The following is a 17167-nucleotide window of genomic DNA, read 5'->3' as shown; positions in this document are numbered from 1 at the left end:
AAGTTTTGCCAATGTGGGGTACAATTGTACGGTATTGAGAAAGAGTTCTGGTATTGGGGGCCCTTGTTAGCAAAAAGTGCTGATAAAGCGGCGATTATGCCCTTGATAATATGCCCCTTTGTTCGCACAACTTGTCTGGGTGGTCATGTCAGTAAAGTATTTCTTTACTTTATAATGCCCCAGCAGTAAATTGGCTTTACTTAATCCAGATGAGTAACATTGGCCAGGACGTTTCATAAGAGAAAGGTCAAAGAAAAGAAATGCAAGGGTGCCAAGCCACTAGTCTAGCTCTGAGGAAACTGAACTCTGAATGGGTAAATCTAAATAAACCAGTTAAAAGAATACACTAATCTCGACAAGGAGGAGTAAATTTATTGCAGGAATCAAAATATGATTTTTTTTTTAATCATTAATAGTACCCAAATACACATACAATCTCACTTCTCAAGTAGGGAAATGAGCTCAACCAGGTTAAGTAAAGTGTGTTGTTATGGGGCAAGTTTAAGATGTGGAGACCGAGGATAACTCTGCGCCTGCCAAAGCATACTAATCACTCACTGATTTTACATTTGGTGCGCACAAGCCTAAACCAAGGGTACTCGCAAACATTTTTCCAAGGGCCAAAATGTTGGTCTGTGATAAGACTGTGGGCAGCACTGAAGTCAGTAGGGTGAGATAAGGTAGGTGTAGGGGATGCAAAGCATGTAAATATAGTGACGGATTTGCACAATGTGAAACTAGAAAATCTCAGCTTCCCCACCTGATCAGCGAAGAGGTGTGGCGCAGCGGCCAGGGTGCCTAACTCTGGCCCATGGGGTTCACGGTTCGATCCCTGGCACCGGCTGCAGGTTAGCCCAGCACCATGTGACTCTGGGCAATAGCTCGCTTAAACTTCCAGCCGGCCCCCAGCGCAGGACACCTCTACGGAGGTAGCTGTGTGCTTTACAAATGCTGGTATTTCATTATTTTGCAAACTGTGTGACCCTAGGCAATTGTTACATTTCATTTTCCTTCCTTTTACTTAGTTATCGCATATAAGAAGACCTCCAAATACAATACTTCAGGTTTTACGCTGTACAAAACCTTCTGTATTTGATTTAATAAACTAAATGGTGTTGCTGTATAATAGCAACCCAAGCTGCTCGAAGGATGAACATAACTGACTTGCCTCCAAGTTCACTATTGGCATTTTGGTCAGGGTGGGTGGAAGAAGCATGAATATTTCTATATTCATGTTTAAAAACCATCACTTTTCAAAAATACTTCTCAATGCACTACTGTAACCTGATGTACTGGGATGAAACGGTTCTAACGGTTAATGAAATACACATTTTGAATTTACTTTATCATATCTTAAACGTTTGCTGCAAGATTCAATTAACATTTCAAGAAACATTTTCACGTGTATTTAACATGTTTTTATGTTTAGTGGAGTCGAGTAAACAGCATCCCAGTGCTTCTTTGAACCTTGGGGGGGGGGGGCATGTAAAGGGGCATGTAAAGGGTCAGGAGGGCCGCATGCAGTCCCTAGGCTGTACTTTGAGTATCACTGACCTAAATAAACCATTAAACATTTGATTTGTTCAGCATTCCGACAATCATCTGTTCTTTTTTCTTTTGCTCATCCCCTCCCAAAAGTAAGTTGCAACACAGCTCACAATCACCAGGCCTGTCCTGAAGGGGTCTATATACTAAAACATGATGTCACCGACAGTATATGCTGAAAAATTAATTTTGCTAGTAGCTTTATGTAAATAGTCTTATTTTAGTTGAGCGCCAAAGATGCCACAGAAGTGCCAGTTGTACCTTTTACTAGACAGATAACATAACACATGGGCCAGCATATGTTGTCAACTACAGTTTATAGTGAACTACTTGAATGCAGATCCTATGAGTCTATCAGTCAATCCTTTATTCAAGATGTGGAGCTCAAGCGAGGTCCGCATGAAAATAGTAGCTTTACAACGATCTGATACAAATGTATGCGTCAACTATGGATGTGGGACTAGACGGTCTGTAAACAGAAGTATGTAGCAGATGTGCTCATATATTTGGAATGTCCGCCTTGTTCTAAAGCGTGTGGTTTTATATTAAGCCCGTAAGTTTTAATAAGCGAAATTCGCTTGTTTTCAAGTTTCACTTCTAGGAAAGACAGCCCATCCCGCCTGCCGTAACCATGATAAGAATGTTAATTAATACCCCGCTCATGGACACAGCAGAAGGGGAGGGGGGCCGAAGGGGGCGCATTCCTGAATCTAGCCAACTAACAGACATAAGGAAAATAAATGACTTTCACATGCGAACGCTAGTCATCAAATATTGTATCGCTTTCTAACTATGAATTAGGCAAACTAAGTAGTTGAGTTTTAAAAACGAATAAGTTATCTTAACATTTAAAAGTGCGGGAACATTTCTACACCATGCATAGGACATGTTTGAGTGAATAATGCGCTATTTCCACTGCCAGCTTCGCCGGTCGGCAAACAATACCAAGAAAAGAAAATTCGAGAGAGCAGTCCGAAACTGGTAAAACTGAAAACACACTCCTCCCTGCCCGTGCTCCCATTAAATGTATTACAAACAATAGCCGATTCATGTAAAGACTCAAATCTAGATAGAAAATGCTCAATGTTTTCCAATTGAGGGGCACAGCAAGCATCCATGGTAAAATTGCAAGCCGAAAATAAACCGTAAAAGCAACATCTGCTTATTAGTGATCCAAATGTCAACGCTTCAGAGTGAGTTTTTTTAACCACTGTTGTGACCTCACTGCAAGCACTCGTAAGCATACCATGTCAGAAGTCCCAATGCAGACAGGCTGACTTCGCATTTCATCCTTTCAACGTCGAAAACGGAATTGTTTATAGCAGTACTGGTCGCCTTCAGTACATCGAATGTGACGTGCAGCGTCCCAGGTGATCAGTTCACACTTTGTATTCGTGTTAAATCCCTTAAGATGTAGCTACACCCGAGCTGTATATCGTGCACTAATAAGGTACGGGTTTGAGATGGTGGAAGAGCTGCTTATCTCTTATGGAGATAGATTATCTGGGGGGAGGAAGGGCTCCTAATGGGAAGTGTAGACGGGGAGAAATTGAGAAAAAAGCTGAGCAGGGAGGGTGTTATTGCGGCTATCTGTTTGCCCGAGGGGAGGAGAAATGCCGGCCTGAGGCAGAGCACACGCTGAGAAGCTTGTGGGAGGGGGGCTGGTCTGCCTTTGATCTGGTAATGCGAGGCAGGCAGGTAGGCGGCTGGTGGCATTGTGCACGCGCTTTTTAGGGCTTGCGCTTGCGCAATGACCTAAAAAGCACATGCACTTGAAGGAATCGCCAGTGGAATCGCCAGTGGAATCGCCAGTGGTGGTTAAACACTGGATAAGCCGTAATAGAGCTTCGCCAGCGATGCGCAGAAGCGCATCAGCAGGCGAGCCCTAAAAACGAGAGAAGAATATATAAATGAACATCCTCTAACCTTGAACCTCTGGGTTGTATACCTGGAACAGTGTGCAAGTGGAGGAAAGGAGAAACGAGTGTACGTATAAACATTACCAATGATCTTAGCTTTCCTGACGTTCTGGTGAATTTTGTGAATTAAAAGAATGTAGTAAAGTTGTAGGTGTAAACATGTAAATAATAAAACATTTTGTTAAAGAATTCGGTTCGGGCATTGAAAATTAGGACTGATTCAATTTCTGGCCAGAAAATAAATCTTTGTAGCTCTGGGAAAAAGGCTTCTGTGGAACAGCATCCACAGAATTGCTATTTTCAGAACAGAAAGTAGAGCCTCTTAAAAAGCGGCCCTCAAATAGATGTTGTATATGGAATAGCTAAAATGACTTTGAGAAAAGAGAAGTTGTTGTTGTCTGTGTATGACTGTTACTGAGATATTTTCCTGAAAAATGCTTAGACATTCTGGCCTAAATTACTGCTGTGCCTTCATAATGTTGGATATATTTACATCCATCCTATGAGGCACAGAATTTCTTGTTTAGCATTAAAATTATAATTGGTCATAAACTGTTAATAGCCAGGCTTAACTGCTGTTCCATTAGCTTTCCAATCTGATAAGCAGTGCTCAGGGAGTGAATGAATAAAGATGCAATTTGCATTTAATTATGTAGACAGGCACTTTGGAAAGTGCATGGAATGATCAGCATGTTTGTACAATCCGAGGACACACCGTTCCTTGCAAATCTCCAATAAGTAATATTTTCTGCATTTGAGTTAGTTGCCCACTTTGAGCAGGACTAATAGAAAACTAATATTGATTCAAAGCTCCAAAACTATCAATGTGTACAAAAAAAACTTTGAGGACCCACTTATTTAAAATATACGAACTTGAGGATTTATTTTTTAAATACACTAGTGCTTGCTCATTTATCATTGGTGCTTAGCAATTTTGTACTGACATCTGGTTTTAGTGCATGGTGTTAGCTGGTATGTTTCACTGTTAACACAGGACAAGGATTGGTGAACAATTGCACATTAGTGCAAAATTGCCTGAAGCTAATGCAAACCTTGAAATGTGGCTCTCTAAGTGCCTGATTATGATGTCCATCGCCACCCCCTTTTGTACTGATTATGACTTTGGCGGTCCTAGAGCGGGATGCCATGCCAACGCCCCGCTCCAGGACCACCAAAACTGTCCGCGCACCGCCCGCTGGATTACGAGGTAATATCCGGCAGCCAGTCCTGCGGCAGATTGCTCACAGAGCTAACTTTTTATAGGCTCATAGGAGAGCCTTAGAAAGGCAGCAAGTGGGCCAGCCACAGCACGTTCCAGTACGGCATGGACTGTAATCCCCTGCATGCACCCCCATGCACAGGGGGAAAGCTGGGGCCCTGAAGGGCCCCCCTTCCAGCAGTAACATGGAGGAAAAACCTCCTTGACACCGCTGGGAGTGAGGAAAGTCATAATATGCTTGGCGGTGCCTCAGGGCACCACCACGCATATTGCTGCCCTCAGACTGCTATGGGACCGCCAGGGAATGTGGTATCCTGGCGGTTGCGGCAGTCTAGTGGCGGTTCGCGGCGGTCATGTGGCAGTTCGACCGCTGCAGTTTTAATACTGCAGGTGGTCCCGCAGTGTGGCAAGTGTCAGACCGCCACCACGACTATGATGGTAATGAGGTTATAAGTATTTTAGGATGTAGACTTTCAGATTCACTGAAGAGTTGGTGCAAAGTAATTTGGTGCACAAAGAGGACTTTACTAAAAAGTAACACATAATCTTTTACCAAATCAAAGTTTCATGAACAGGCTAAGGACTAAAGGGCACATGCACCAAGCAAAGGAATTGCGATTCCTTAATAGTGATTATTAAGGAATCGCTATTAAGAACTCGCAATTCCTTATGGATGTAGGAATTCCCTTATAGCGAATCACAAATTGCAATTCGCTATTAGGGAATGCCTTCCCATTCATTGCAATGGGTCAGCCCATAGGAATGAATGGGACAGCATTCGCAAATTGCTATTACCATTTAGGTAATCGCAAATTACGAATGCAATTTCAAGGGTGCTATGGGGCCAAAAGGTCATTCTGATGCACCCCCAAATATGGTATGTATGCACATGTGCTGCATCACATGGCACTTAGAAAAATGCAATTTTGTGCATTTTTCCAAAGATTTGCATATTAACATCAACTTGAAGTTGATGTTAATTTGTGAATCCTTAATGCAGAGTCGCATTCTGAGAATGCTTCTTGCATTGCATTTAGGGAATCGCAAATTGTGATTCCCTAACTTCATTAGCAAAATAGGTTTTTGCAAATTACCTATTTTGCGAACCATTTTGGGTCAAATCGGCTCGTTTGCGACTGGTAAATAGGTTGATGTATGAGCCCCACAGAGCTCAATTCACCAACTTTTATGGCACCATAATTCAATGTAGGTGCATAAAAAGTGGAAGTTCCAAACCCCAATTACTGGTTCAGAGAACAAGTTTTTGGGGGGTTGTGCTGACCAAAATCTCCACCTCCAACATAAGGCAGTCCACCAGTATGGTAGATTTCCTGCAGTCAAAATCTTATGGGCTGTCAGTGGAGTAAGTGCAGGTTAGGCAAATGAGTGTATGTCAGAATATCGATAACAAACATACTGTCTGCCATAAATTTTGCAGCCTAAATATTGTCTACAATAATATTTTTCCCTTGGTTGTAGATTCTCTTTTTTAACTCTTGATGAGCGATATTCCAGTAAACGATGTTTAAAACAATATTTTTTTCAGAGGATATTTAGGCCAAAATATTCTGGCACCATACCTAGGGGAAATGTCAAAAGGTGATGATGCAAAACATTTACAGCACCCACAAAGTCAGAACCTTTTGTGTATGCAAAAACGTTTAACTGAGTATTCCTACCCTGGAAACATTAGAATATATATGTGAAGAAAGGATAGGACTAAGTATCTTTTAGCGACGGCGAGTCTGTGTTAAACTATTACGTTTCATGAAGGTTTTACAAGTGGAGAAAAAAACAATTGACATAATACTTACACAGTACTGCCCATTCCCAAACGTAACTATGGAGGGGGAGGAGAACGCGTGGAAATGTGTGATTTGTGGACATTTCTATGCATATTTGTGGATTTTTGTAACTCCCCTTAGGTCGGAAATGTATTCAAATGATGAAAAAAAAACAAATACATCTTTGACCTTCAAAACGTTCTTTACGAATCTAGCCAAAAGAGAGTGTAAGCTTTGTGTTATGAGACGCCACATTTATGGCAGTGACTATGGCCGGGTCTGTGTAAAATGAGGCACTTTAATTTAATTGAAGTGTTTCAAAATTAGTCTTCGTCTTAACAATATCTTGATGAATAAACATATTCTTGCTCTCTACGTTCATGCTCACATAAGCAATTCTGCATCCACATGCTGCAGTGCTTTTATTCCAATGCACCCAGGGTGCTGCATGAGCCCATTCTAAACCTGCACATCCCTGCCCCTAGTTTTAAAAACGATTGAGCCCTTTATAATCTAAACACGGAGGGGCATATATATGAGATTTTCAGGCAGCACAGCAAGGGAAAGGGCAGGAATGCATCATATTTAAAAGAATACAGTGTATTCCTGCTTTTTCTCCTGCACTGGTGCCATTTTGCCTGTCTGGCACCCTAGCACCATGGTGCAAGGGTGTCTGGGTTGCAAGGTGGATTGGTTTTGTGCAGGAAGTGGCACCTTCTTGCATAAAACAATCCACTGAGGCATTTGTCCCTTTCTATGCGTGCTGTAAAATGCAGCACACATAGAAAGAGGTAAAAAATAGAAAATAAACATATTTCTGCTTGTTTCTCCTCACCCAGGGAGGAATAGGTTTTTTACACATTCCCAGGTCTACAACTTCTGTTAAATCAGGGAATGCATCAAAATCCATGGATGTTGTGTGGGAACGCCTCCCTGGGACAGAGTTAGGCAACATCATGATTTGCGCTGCGTTGCTTTACTTGAGATGTTTGAAGGCACTCAGGGCCACGCGTGGCCTTGTGTTGCTTCATAAATCTAATTTTTGAGTTGCGTTGCTCTTGCACCGTGCGGCGTGGTGCAAGAACAATGCAACAGGTCTCGTAAGTATGCCCCAGCTCAGAAAATTAGCATGTAAGCTGGGACAGCACAGCTCAGGAGCATGCAGTTTTGATTGCCGCTCTGCGTTTCCAAGCTGTGATGCCCAGGAAGTATGCACTAGATCAGAGCTTTTTAGCATTTAGATTTCTGTAGACCTCCACTTAAACATTACTAGAACCTGGCAAACCCCACTGAATCATTATTGGAATCTGGAGACACCCACTGAGTCATTATTGGAAACCAGGGAACCTCGTATAGGCGTTTTTGATGAATTGAACTGCAAAATTCCAGAAACAAGTATTCCACAAACAAATAAACACATGATGAAATATTTTAGATAATTCACATAAAAATATGAAAAGAATCAACATTTTAAACGTAATGTTGGAGCATCCACTTAATTAAATTCACCATTGATAACATCATTTTGGTTAAACCCCCCCCCCCCACTGATGGGGGAACTGCAAGGAACTGGAATAAAGTCGACAAAACCCTATTCCTTAATACATTGGCCAATACTGTCCTGCCCAATCAACTATCCGTCAACCTTAGCGATGAGAGCCTAACAACCTGGCTATCAGCTGACAGCAACAAACATGCACCACTAAGTTCAGAGATGGTTCTTTGACAATCTTAAAGCTCAGAAACAAGCTCTCTGGCAACTTGAAAGGAGCTGGAGACGCAACTACCAATCAGAGGACAAACGGACCTTCTTAAAAGCGATGGAAAATTACAAAAAATCTATTTTGGCAACTAAAGCTTCCTATTTTTCCTCTAAAATTTTAAACGCCACCAATAAGTCCAAAGAAAATATCTCCATTGTTAATGAGCTGTCCAACCCTGAGAGAATTACAATAAAACCCACCCCCTACCAAACCTTCTGTAATTCCTTGAATACCTTCTTAATTGAAAAGATCACGAAAATTAAGGCTAGCTCCCGAAAAGTTCCAACCCCGAGGCCAGCCCCACTGCACCCAGAAATCCCTGCATTTGTTATCAATTTCCGATAATAAGCAACCAGACGTTCTTGGATCTTCTACACAAAATAAAATCAGGCTCACCTAGTGACTTCTGCCCTCCTAGTATTTTGAAATAAGTATTCACTGCCCTTCCTGAACCAGCTCTCTCCCTTTTGAAAGAGTCACTGTCCGAGGGCTGCAATCCCGCAGCCTTCAAGGAGACAATCGTCATCCCCCTCCTGAAGAAATCAAGAGCTGACTTCCAAATACCGTCAAACTATCGCCCTATATCCTTACTCCCATACCTGGCTAAGGTTTTGGAAGCCTATACAAATAGATGTCTGTCTGTTTTCCTAGAACAATCTGAGTACTTTGATCCCCATCAAGCAGGCTTTCGCCCAGCACACTCTACTGAGGCCGTCATACTGTCGGTACTGGATACTGTCCGGATGGAGACGGACAGGGGTCTCCCGCAAGCCCTGGTGCCGCTTGATCTTTCTGCAGCTTTCGACGCGGTCGACCATGATATACTAGTCAACCGTGTCAAAGACGCAGGGATTCAGGGGTCAGACCTCGGCTGGATCAGCTCTTTCTTGGAAAACCGCTTTCAGGTGGTCCATATTGCTCAGTTCACTGCTCCCAAGATGAGTACTCACTGCAGAGTTCCGCAGGGCTCATCACTCTCCCCCCTCCTGTTCAATCTCTATCTTCTCCCTTTAATCCGAGCCTTGAAAGAAAGGAAAGTCTGCACCTTTAATTACGCTGGTGACTTTCAACTAATCTTCCCCATCAACAACTCCCTCTATTCAGTTCGCAACTTTCAGACCACCATGCTGTTCATCAGCGAGTGGATGAACAGTAACCACTTAAAATTAATCCAGATAAAACTGAGCTAGTTCTTACTGGTGGCACCGAGAACCCATGGAGCCCCTACTTTTGACCAAAAGAATCAGGTCTACCCTCTTCTCCTTCTACCTCAGCCAAAAGTCTCGGAGTAACAATAAATTGTGATCTCACCATGAGGTCCCAAACAGGATCAGTGATATCAACCTGCTTCTTCCAACTGCGGAAAATAAGAAAGATCAAAAGATTTTTCATGCAGGAAGCTCTGTTCCAGGTGGTCCTTGCCATGGTGATGTTCCACATTGATTATGCCAATTCCCTCTACTTTGGCATTTCACAGGACCTAGCCAAACGATTGCAACTTGTGCAGAACCAGGCAGCGAGACAGATTTTTCATCAACCTAGTCAACAACATGTTACCCCCTCATCAGGAAGCTGTACTGGCTCCCTATCTAAGTATGCTACCTTATCTTCAAGTCCCTCAACGGAAGGAGCCCCAAATTTATAGACAACCTTATCCAAAAGCATACACCTATGCACAATCTGCGCTTGGCTCTCAAGCTCCTTCTGTCCACTCCCTCTTTTACACTGAAGCCTCTGGGTGGCGCCAGGTTCGCGTCCTAGCTCCTACACTGACCTTCTGAGATTTAGGAAGCTCCTTAAAGCCTGGCTGCTCAGACTATCTTACGAGTAAATCCCCTGGGCCTTAGCACCTCTTTATGTAGCGCCCTGAAACCAATCTGGTGTACGTGCGCTTTATACAATTAATTGAGTCCACTCATCATCTATACTATACCATGTTTAATGTACTTGCACTACTCCCACAAATCAGAGGATACTTAGTCAATTTTTAGCCTGCAATTACAAAAAAAATCACATTTACAGAAAGTTTAAACATTTTCAATTGTACATTTTGGTTTTTTATTTATATAAATGTTATTAGTCAGTTAACATTATTTATTTTCTAAGCAGTCGTAGACCCACTCAGTAGGCTTTGCGGGCACAGAGGGATACTTGGATCACAGGTTTAGAGCCACTGTAGTAGGTCATTGAGTTACTGAGTTAGTGCATGTGTGCATACAGTGGGATTTCTTGCAAAAATGTATGCACAAATCCCTTCTGCGCATGTGTGCCTGTATGCTGCCACATAATGGGATAAGAATCTAGTGCCAGAAAGCCATCAGACACAAAGAACCTAGAATTTAGACATACCAACCTGACACTTTGCAGAGGTCCAATAGTTTTTCTTCATTTCTTTTCTGTCAGTCTAAAGAAAACGATATCAAAATAGAGGTAAGAGAAATTAGATTTCATTCTGAATTTGAGAAAGAGGCAAACAAGTCAGAAAGGTTATACAGAACAAATTGACAGCATGTGTGCCAGCTCTTTCTTAACCATCCAGAAACGATTGATGCACACGTTTGACGTGTATCTTTCTTGAGCTAGAAATTAATCATACAAGTTCAACGGGGAGGAACATGAATATGCCACACCTGCATCACAGGCTGGATGAAGCAATGTATGTGCAAACATTCTGTTAGAAGAAGGGAGATGCATTGTTTAGATTCAAAAGCACTAATTAGCATATTGTGATCACCTGAGGACGCATAAAAGCTGAATTTGCCTTCACACAACATAAAGTAAAAGTTGATGAGCCAGCGCCATAAAAGTGTTCTTAACTAGGGTGAAACAGTAGGATTAATAAACTAGAGAATTTAAGACGTTTAATTAACTGAGTACCTATATTCTAAACTTTGATGACAACTTGGCATTGCTATTTTACTTCAGTTCACCGACATATTATCAAAACCATAAATATCGTGCTACCAAAATATCGTGTCAAAATATTGACAACAAAAAATATTTCTTTCTATACATACAAAGGTAAGTACAAAAATATGTTTGACATTTTATTGAACACTAATATCGACAAAAAATATATACAAAAATATTGTTTTTCAATATATCTATAGACATATATATATATAGTTTAATTTAGTAAATAATATATATTTTAACTTGCAACATTAATATAATATTTAAATATGTTTAAATAGTATTTAAAGATGTATATAAATATATACTTATTTAAACACAAACACATATCTGTATGTGTATAGTTATGTACAGATAAAAAATCTAAAACAAAAATTATGAATATTCATTTTAATTTATAGTATTTTTTTTGTCTTTACTAATGTAACAGGTATATATATATATATATTCACTGAAAAAACCATAGGTTATAGACCATATATAGTTAGGGATTAGCATTTACAAAACCTTATTTTACTCACACAAAACCATTGAAATTCCATATATAGTTAGTTGTACTAACTATATATCGCGCACCCGCAATCCACTGCTGATCATGTCACATATTACATCATTCATGACATGGTCAGTGACATCACTGATGACATCACTGATGACATCTCAAATGACATCACTGATGACATCACTGATGACATCTCAATGACATGACTGATGACATCACTGATGACATCTCAAATGACATCACTGATGACATCTCAAATGTCTTACATATTGAAGAATGAGTGGATGTATAAGTGTCTGGATGAAGGATTTAGTAGGTGTGTGACTGACTGTATGAGTGAGTGATTAAATGTGTGTCACTGAGTGCATGGGTTAGTCAGTAAACTGTCTTAATTTGTGCATCATTATGTCTGTTGTTCTGTAAACTGCTGCATGTGTTGATCAGTAGCTATATGAGTAAGTATATGGGTTATTGATTGGTTGCCCAAGTATTTGTATGGGAGACTGAGTGTGTGTGTGGGTGGCTGGGAGGTGTATGACTCTGTGCATAGATGTGTAAGCAGTTGATTCACTAGATATATGGATTCAAAAGTGCATGTGGAAACAGGTGTATGGGCGGTTGACTGAGTGCATTGGTGAGTGAATGGATATCTGAGTGCTACATGTCAAAGTAAGAACATATGTAAAACACAGTACATGTGAGAGTTGACATATATAAATAACTGTGCATAAGAGTCCGTGAATGTGTGAGTGGCTGTATTGATCATTGTGAACTTGTATCAGGGATTGTAAAAGAGAGTAAATATGTGTTAGTATATGTTTGAATAAGTAAGGTATGTATAACTGTATAGTTGAGGAAATGGAGGTGTAATTGATTCTTTGCATGACTGAGTAGGTGTGTGAGTAACTCCATGGATGAGTGACAGTCTGTGAGTGTCTGTTTACACTGAGTGTATCTAAGGTTATTTTAGAGTCTGAAGAAGTTCATCGTATTATCACATGAATGATGTCATCAGTGATGTCATCAGTAATGTCAAATGAGATGTCATCAGTGATGTCATCAGTGATGTCATTTGAGATGTCATCAGTGATGTCATCAGTCATGTCATTGAGATGTCATCAGTGATGTCATCAGTGATGTCATTTGAGATGTCATCAGTGATGTCATCAGTGATGTCACTGACCATGTCATGAATGATGTAATATGTGACATGATCAGCAGTGGATTGCGGGTGCGCGATATATAGTTAGTACAACTAACTATATATGGAATTTCAATGGTTTTGTGTGAGTAAAATAAGGTTTTGTAAATGCTAATCCCTAACTATATATGGTCTATAACCTATGGTTTTTTCAGTGAATTTTCAAGGTTTTGTAAATGCTAATTCCTAACTATATATGGTCTATAACCTATGGTTTTTTCAGTGAATTTCAATGGTTTTTTAATAGCAAATATCAAAACCTTTACAATGTATTCTTCTTTAAATCGAAAAATATTTTTTACATGTTTTTAATACAATTTTTTTTTTATTATTTTTATTGTTTCGCTCCCGGTACGCGAACCGGTTAGCTTCCCGTTAGCTCAATTCGGAGCCGCGACCCGGTCCGCGAACCGGTAAACGTTCCGTTTGCGCACCTCTCGCGTTAGAAAACAACATCGTGACGCGTCGCGTCAGCATGACGTTTCGCGTTCTCGCGTGATACGTCATATGACGTGCTACGTTCGCGTACCCGGAAGCGCAGCGGTACGCGAACCGGAAGCGATCCGCGGCGCGGCGCCGACCGCGTAACGTAAACACAGCAGGTCATGTGACTCGGTAATAACACTTTTCATTGGTTCATTTCACTTTTGGTTTCCTAATGATGTAATACTAGGTCATGTGATCTAAAATGAACACTTTTCATTGGTTTAGAACTTTTGCTTTTCCCAAATGATGAAAACCCCTCCTTCTTTCCTCACTCTGACTTTCATCTTGGTGAGAGAAAGACCCTTTATTTACACTTTGACATGGCTTCATTAGTAGCTTCAGCTGGTTCTAACCCACCACCTCCACCAAATCCAAATAAGAGAGGACCACCTGCTGAAGTAATTTTGCAAGAAGAGGAAGAACAGGAAGAGGAGGAAGAGGAGGAAGAGCCAAGGTTTTTGCCAGAGGAGCCCAGGAGGTACAATCGAAAAGAGAATTACATTTGGCAATTCTATAGATTTCCTGAGGGGCAAAAAAAAGTGAATGCACGCTACGTGTTTTGCCGTATATGCGGTGATAGATTGTCAAGGGGAACTGAAAAAAAATACAGTTACGGCAATCACACTATGCATCGGCATATGAGTAGGTGGCACCCAAATAATTATAGTGCTGCCCAGCTACGTGATGAGCAACAAAATCCCCTCCCAATGGCAAGAAGATCGGTTGTTCCAGAGGTGTCGGGACCAGAGGCGAGGGAGATGATCCCAAACATTCAAATGTTGTTTGGGCACGTGAAGCAAGTGTGCGTGCACTGCGGCGATTTCATCTGCTACAGGGAAAGTAGCATCATTTTGATTATGAGAGCTATTCAGAATCATGTTAATGTTTGTCCGAGACGCCCCAAAAAATAAATTCTTTTTTTTTTGTTGCTCCTGTTGAGCCCTTTACAATGGATCGTTTTTGTTCCCCCCCCCCCAAAAAAAACCCCCCAAAAATATAAAAACGTTCAGAAAATACAAAAAAAGTAAAAAAATGTTCAAAAAATACTAAAAAAAATATAAAACAACAAAAACATAAAAAAAAGTTCTTTTCAGAACTACCTCCCCGTTATAAAAAAATTGGTAGAATATTTGGAACTCTGCCAACCTCTATTTCTCTTAGTTCGCTCCCCGGAGCGCTACCCGGTACGCGTACCGGAAGCTAACCAAAAAAAATATTTTTTTAAAAAAAGAACAGTAAGTATAAGGTAAGCAAACAGACAGTTATGTGAAAAGAAAGACAGCTCTAGGGAGTAAACAAGAGATACTGTTACCTACAATCCACTGCTGATGATGTCACATATTACATCATTCATGACATGGTCAGTAACATCATCAGCAGTGGATTGCGGGTAACAGTATCCTTAGTTTACTCCCTATAGCTGTCTTTCTTTTAACATAACTGTCTGTTTCCTTCCCTTATAGTTACTGTTCTTTTTTTAAAAAATTTTTTTTGATCAGTCAGAAACAGTGACATTAATAGAAACAGAGAGAGTGAACAAGAGTGAAGAACTATGGTCCTCCTCAGCCACCCTCAGAAAACCAAGGGGGTCAAGATACATCTACCGTGCCCCCTTCTACCCATTCTGAACATTATTTGCCCTCCATCTTGTATCTTGATTCGACCGAAACACAAAATGGTGGACTCCCGTAACGCTGCTGGTTTGCGAACCGGGCCACTTCCCGGGAAGCGGTCCAAAAAAAAAGGTGGGAAAGTAATTCACAGACACTAAGAGTAATAGAGACGGAGTGAGTGAACAAGACTGAGGAACTATGAGAACAGAGGGACTGAGAAAAAGAGTGGAAGGAGTTGAGTAAGTAGGTAATAGAGAAAGGAATGAGGAAAGTAGCAAAGGCAGGAAACTGAGGGTTAAAGAAGTGAAGCAGTGGATCTAATAGTAGGTGAATGTGATAGAAATGTAATGAAAAGAGTACAACTATTTACCTTATAATTGCCGTTAAATTACTCACTTTTTATTTTTATACTTTCAATCTGTGAAAGAGAGAACCAACATTTGAAAAATATTAAAACATGTATTTAAAAATTACAAAAGACAAGGGAAAAGATTGAAGGACAAATAGTTTTTCAACAACTTTGACACTGACAGAAGCTTCTGCTTCTCCAGGTCCCCTACACAGTCCTAAAGATATACATTTTAAACTAACAGTATCTTGATACAGATGAAGTGAGGCCTATCTTAAAACATGGTGCATCTTTTTCATTGCTCTTGTTTCAGAAAAGTGTCGCTTCAGGATTCCAATAACATGTCTCCTATCCAGAGGTTTGTTTGAGGTGAGGCCTACTCAGAGTTCAAGATGAGATTTACACTTGTTGAAGTGTACAGAGGAGATAATATCTGTGAAAGTCTACCAATGAAGTGAGTCATGTCCACTGCACTCTTCAACAAAGTAGAAACCTCCTATGTTTCCCTGGACAGACCTAAACTTGATCTGCACAATGTGATTCGTAATGATAGGAAACACAGGTGATGTAATTGAAATACGTGCAATTTATTTTGCTCATTTCTGAATCACATCACTTGCGTTTCCTTTGCTTAGGTATCTCATTGTGCAGATGTAGTCTAGCATATGAAAGAATACGCAGAAGTGCAGCACTGCATGCAACAACTTTGACACTTACAGAAGCCTCACCTTCTCCATGCCTCCTACTCAGTTCTACATATACATCATAAATGCAAACAGTACAGAATTAATTATACATGTTAAATGGTTTATTTTTGCTGTTCTCAGAATGTATCAAAATTCACTAAAAACAGTGACTTGAAGGTATTCATCATGTAACAGCGGGGAAAAAAAACCACAATCAAAATGATTGTGTTTAAAAAACCCATACAACATCAGAAATCAAAATTCAGAACTCCTTAAAGTTAACTTACTTTCCATGACGTCCAAGGATGTCCTATGAACAGCTTACACTCTTTTGTGCTGTTATTACTTTCAGCCCGCCACTTTCTGAAAGAAAATCTCCATCGTTTTTAAAAACACGTTACATGCAATAAATGACTTCTTGCTCTCTACTACAATTTTCCACAAGGCCAAATCTTGTCAGAGCCATTGATAACTCTTGGATTTCTTGTAAGCCAATCCCGTCATTTGGCATTTCCGCAACTTTCAGAATTAAAATGTTGAAGATCATTTTCACAATCCTGGAATAGTAATATCTTCCCCTTCTTGCTCAGTCATGTTCTACTTTTCCTATGACACTGATACAAGCAGACTTACACTACCCCTATGACTACTACAATTATTTAATTCTCTACATCACTTTTAATCAGAAAGCAATGTAAAACAGTAGACAGCATTGTAGACTTACATTCCCTCTACTCCATGTTTTGATTGGCTGCTTCAATTAGTTTATAAAAAGAAACAGTTTTTCTGAACTCATTCAAAGTGCACGTATTTCTCCATAATGTCCAGTCCTATGGTTAGAAGTTATGTCTCTGAACTACACTTATCCTCAAGGCCAAATTGTGTAGGAGCCATTAGAACTTCTTGAAATTCCACAGAGCACATCCCGAGATTCTTTCCCTAAAATTTTGGTTTTAAAAACACCAGGTAAGAGTTTTTAAGGTCATACGGCAATTTTTTTTGAAAATTAAAACAGAATCATTGCAAAATGACCAGCCATTTCTAGACTTTAAATAAGCTGTGTAATGTCCTGATGTTGTTGAAGGACCGTCATGATATATAATTGCTGCAGTTACAAAAGTCCTTCCTGATATTGACAACTGTGAAGCCACAACATTTTTTATTAAAGTTGTCAATTTTGTTCCATC

General features: G+C 40.3%; 1 protein-coding gene across 1 annotated transcript in view; it reads right to left on the bottom strand.

Moving 5' to 3' along the window:
- The window catches only part of CNGB3 (cyclic nucleotide gated channel subunit beta 3), a 564986-nt gene that overhangs the window by 357335 nt on the left and 190484 nt on the right, over positions 1-17167 (bottom strand). Inside the window, exon 5 of the mRNA XM_078686155.1 lies at positions 10584-10634. Coding sequence (XP_078542281.1) covers positions 10584-10634 — 51 coding nt within the window. The remainder of the gene's footprint in view (positions 1-10583; positions 10635-17167) is intronic.

The sequence above is a fragment of the Lissotriton helveticus genome, chromosome 4_1, assembly GCF_964261635.1.
Source record: "Lissotriton helveticus chromosome 4_1, aLisHel1.1, whole genome shotgun sequence".
NCBI classification, from domain to species: Eukaryota; Metazoa; Chordata; class Amphibia; order Caudata; family Salamandridae; genus Lissotriton; species Lissotriton helveticus.
The sequence above is the reverse complement of the archived record's forward strand: the minus strand, read 5'-3'. Positions and strand labels throughout refer to the sequence as shown.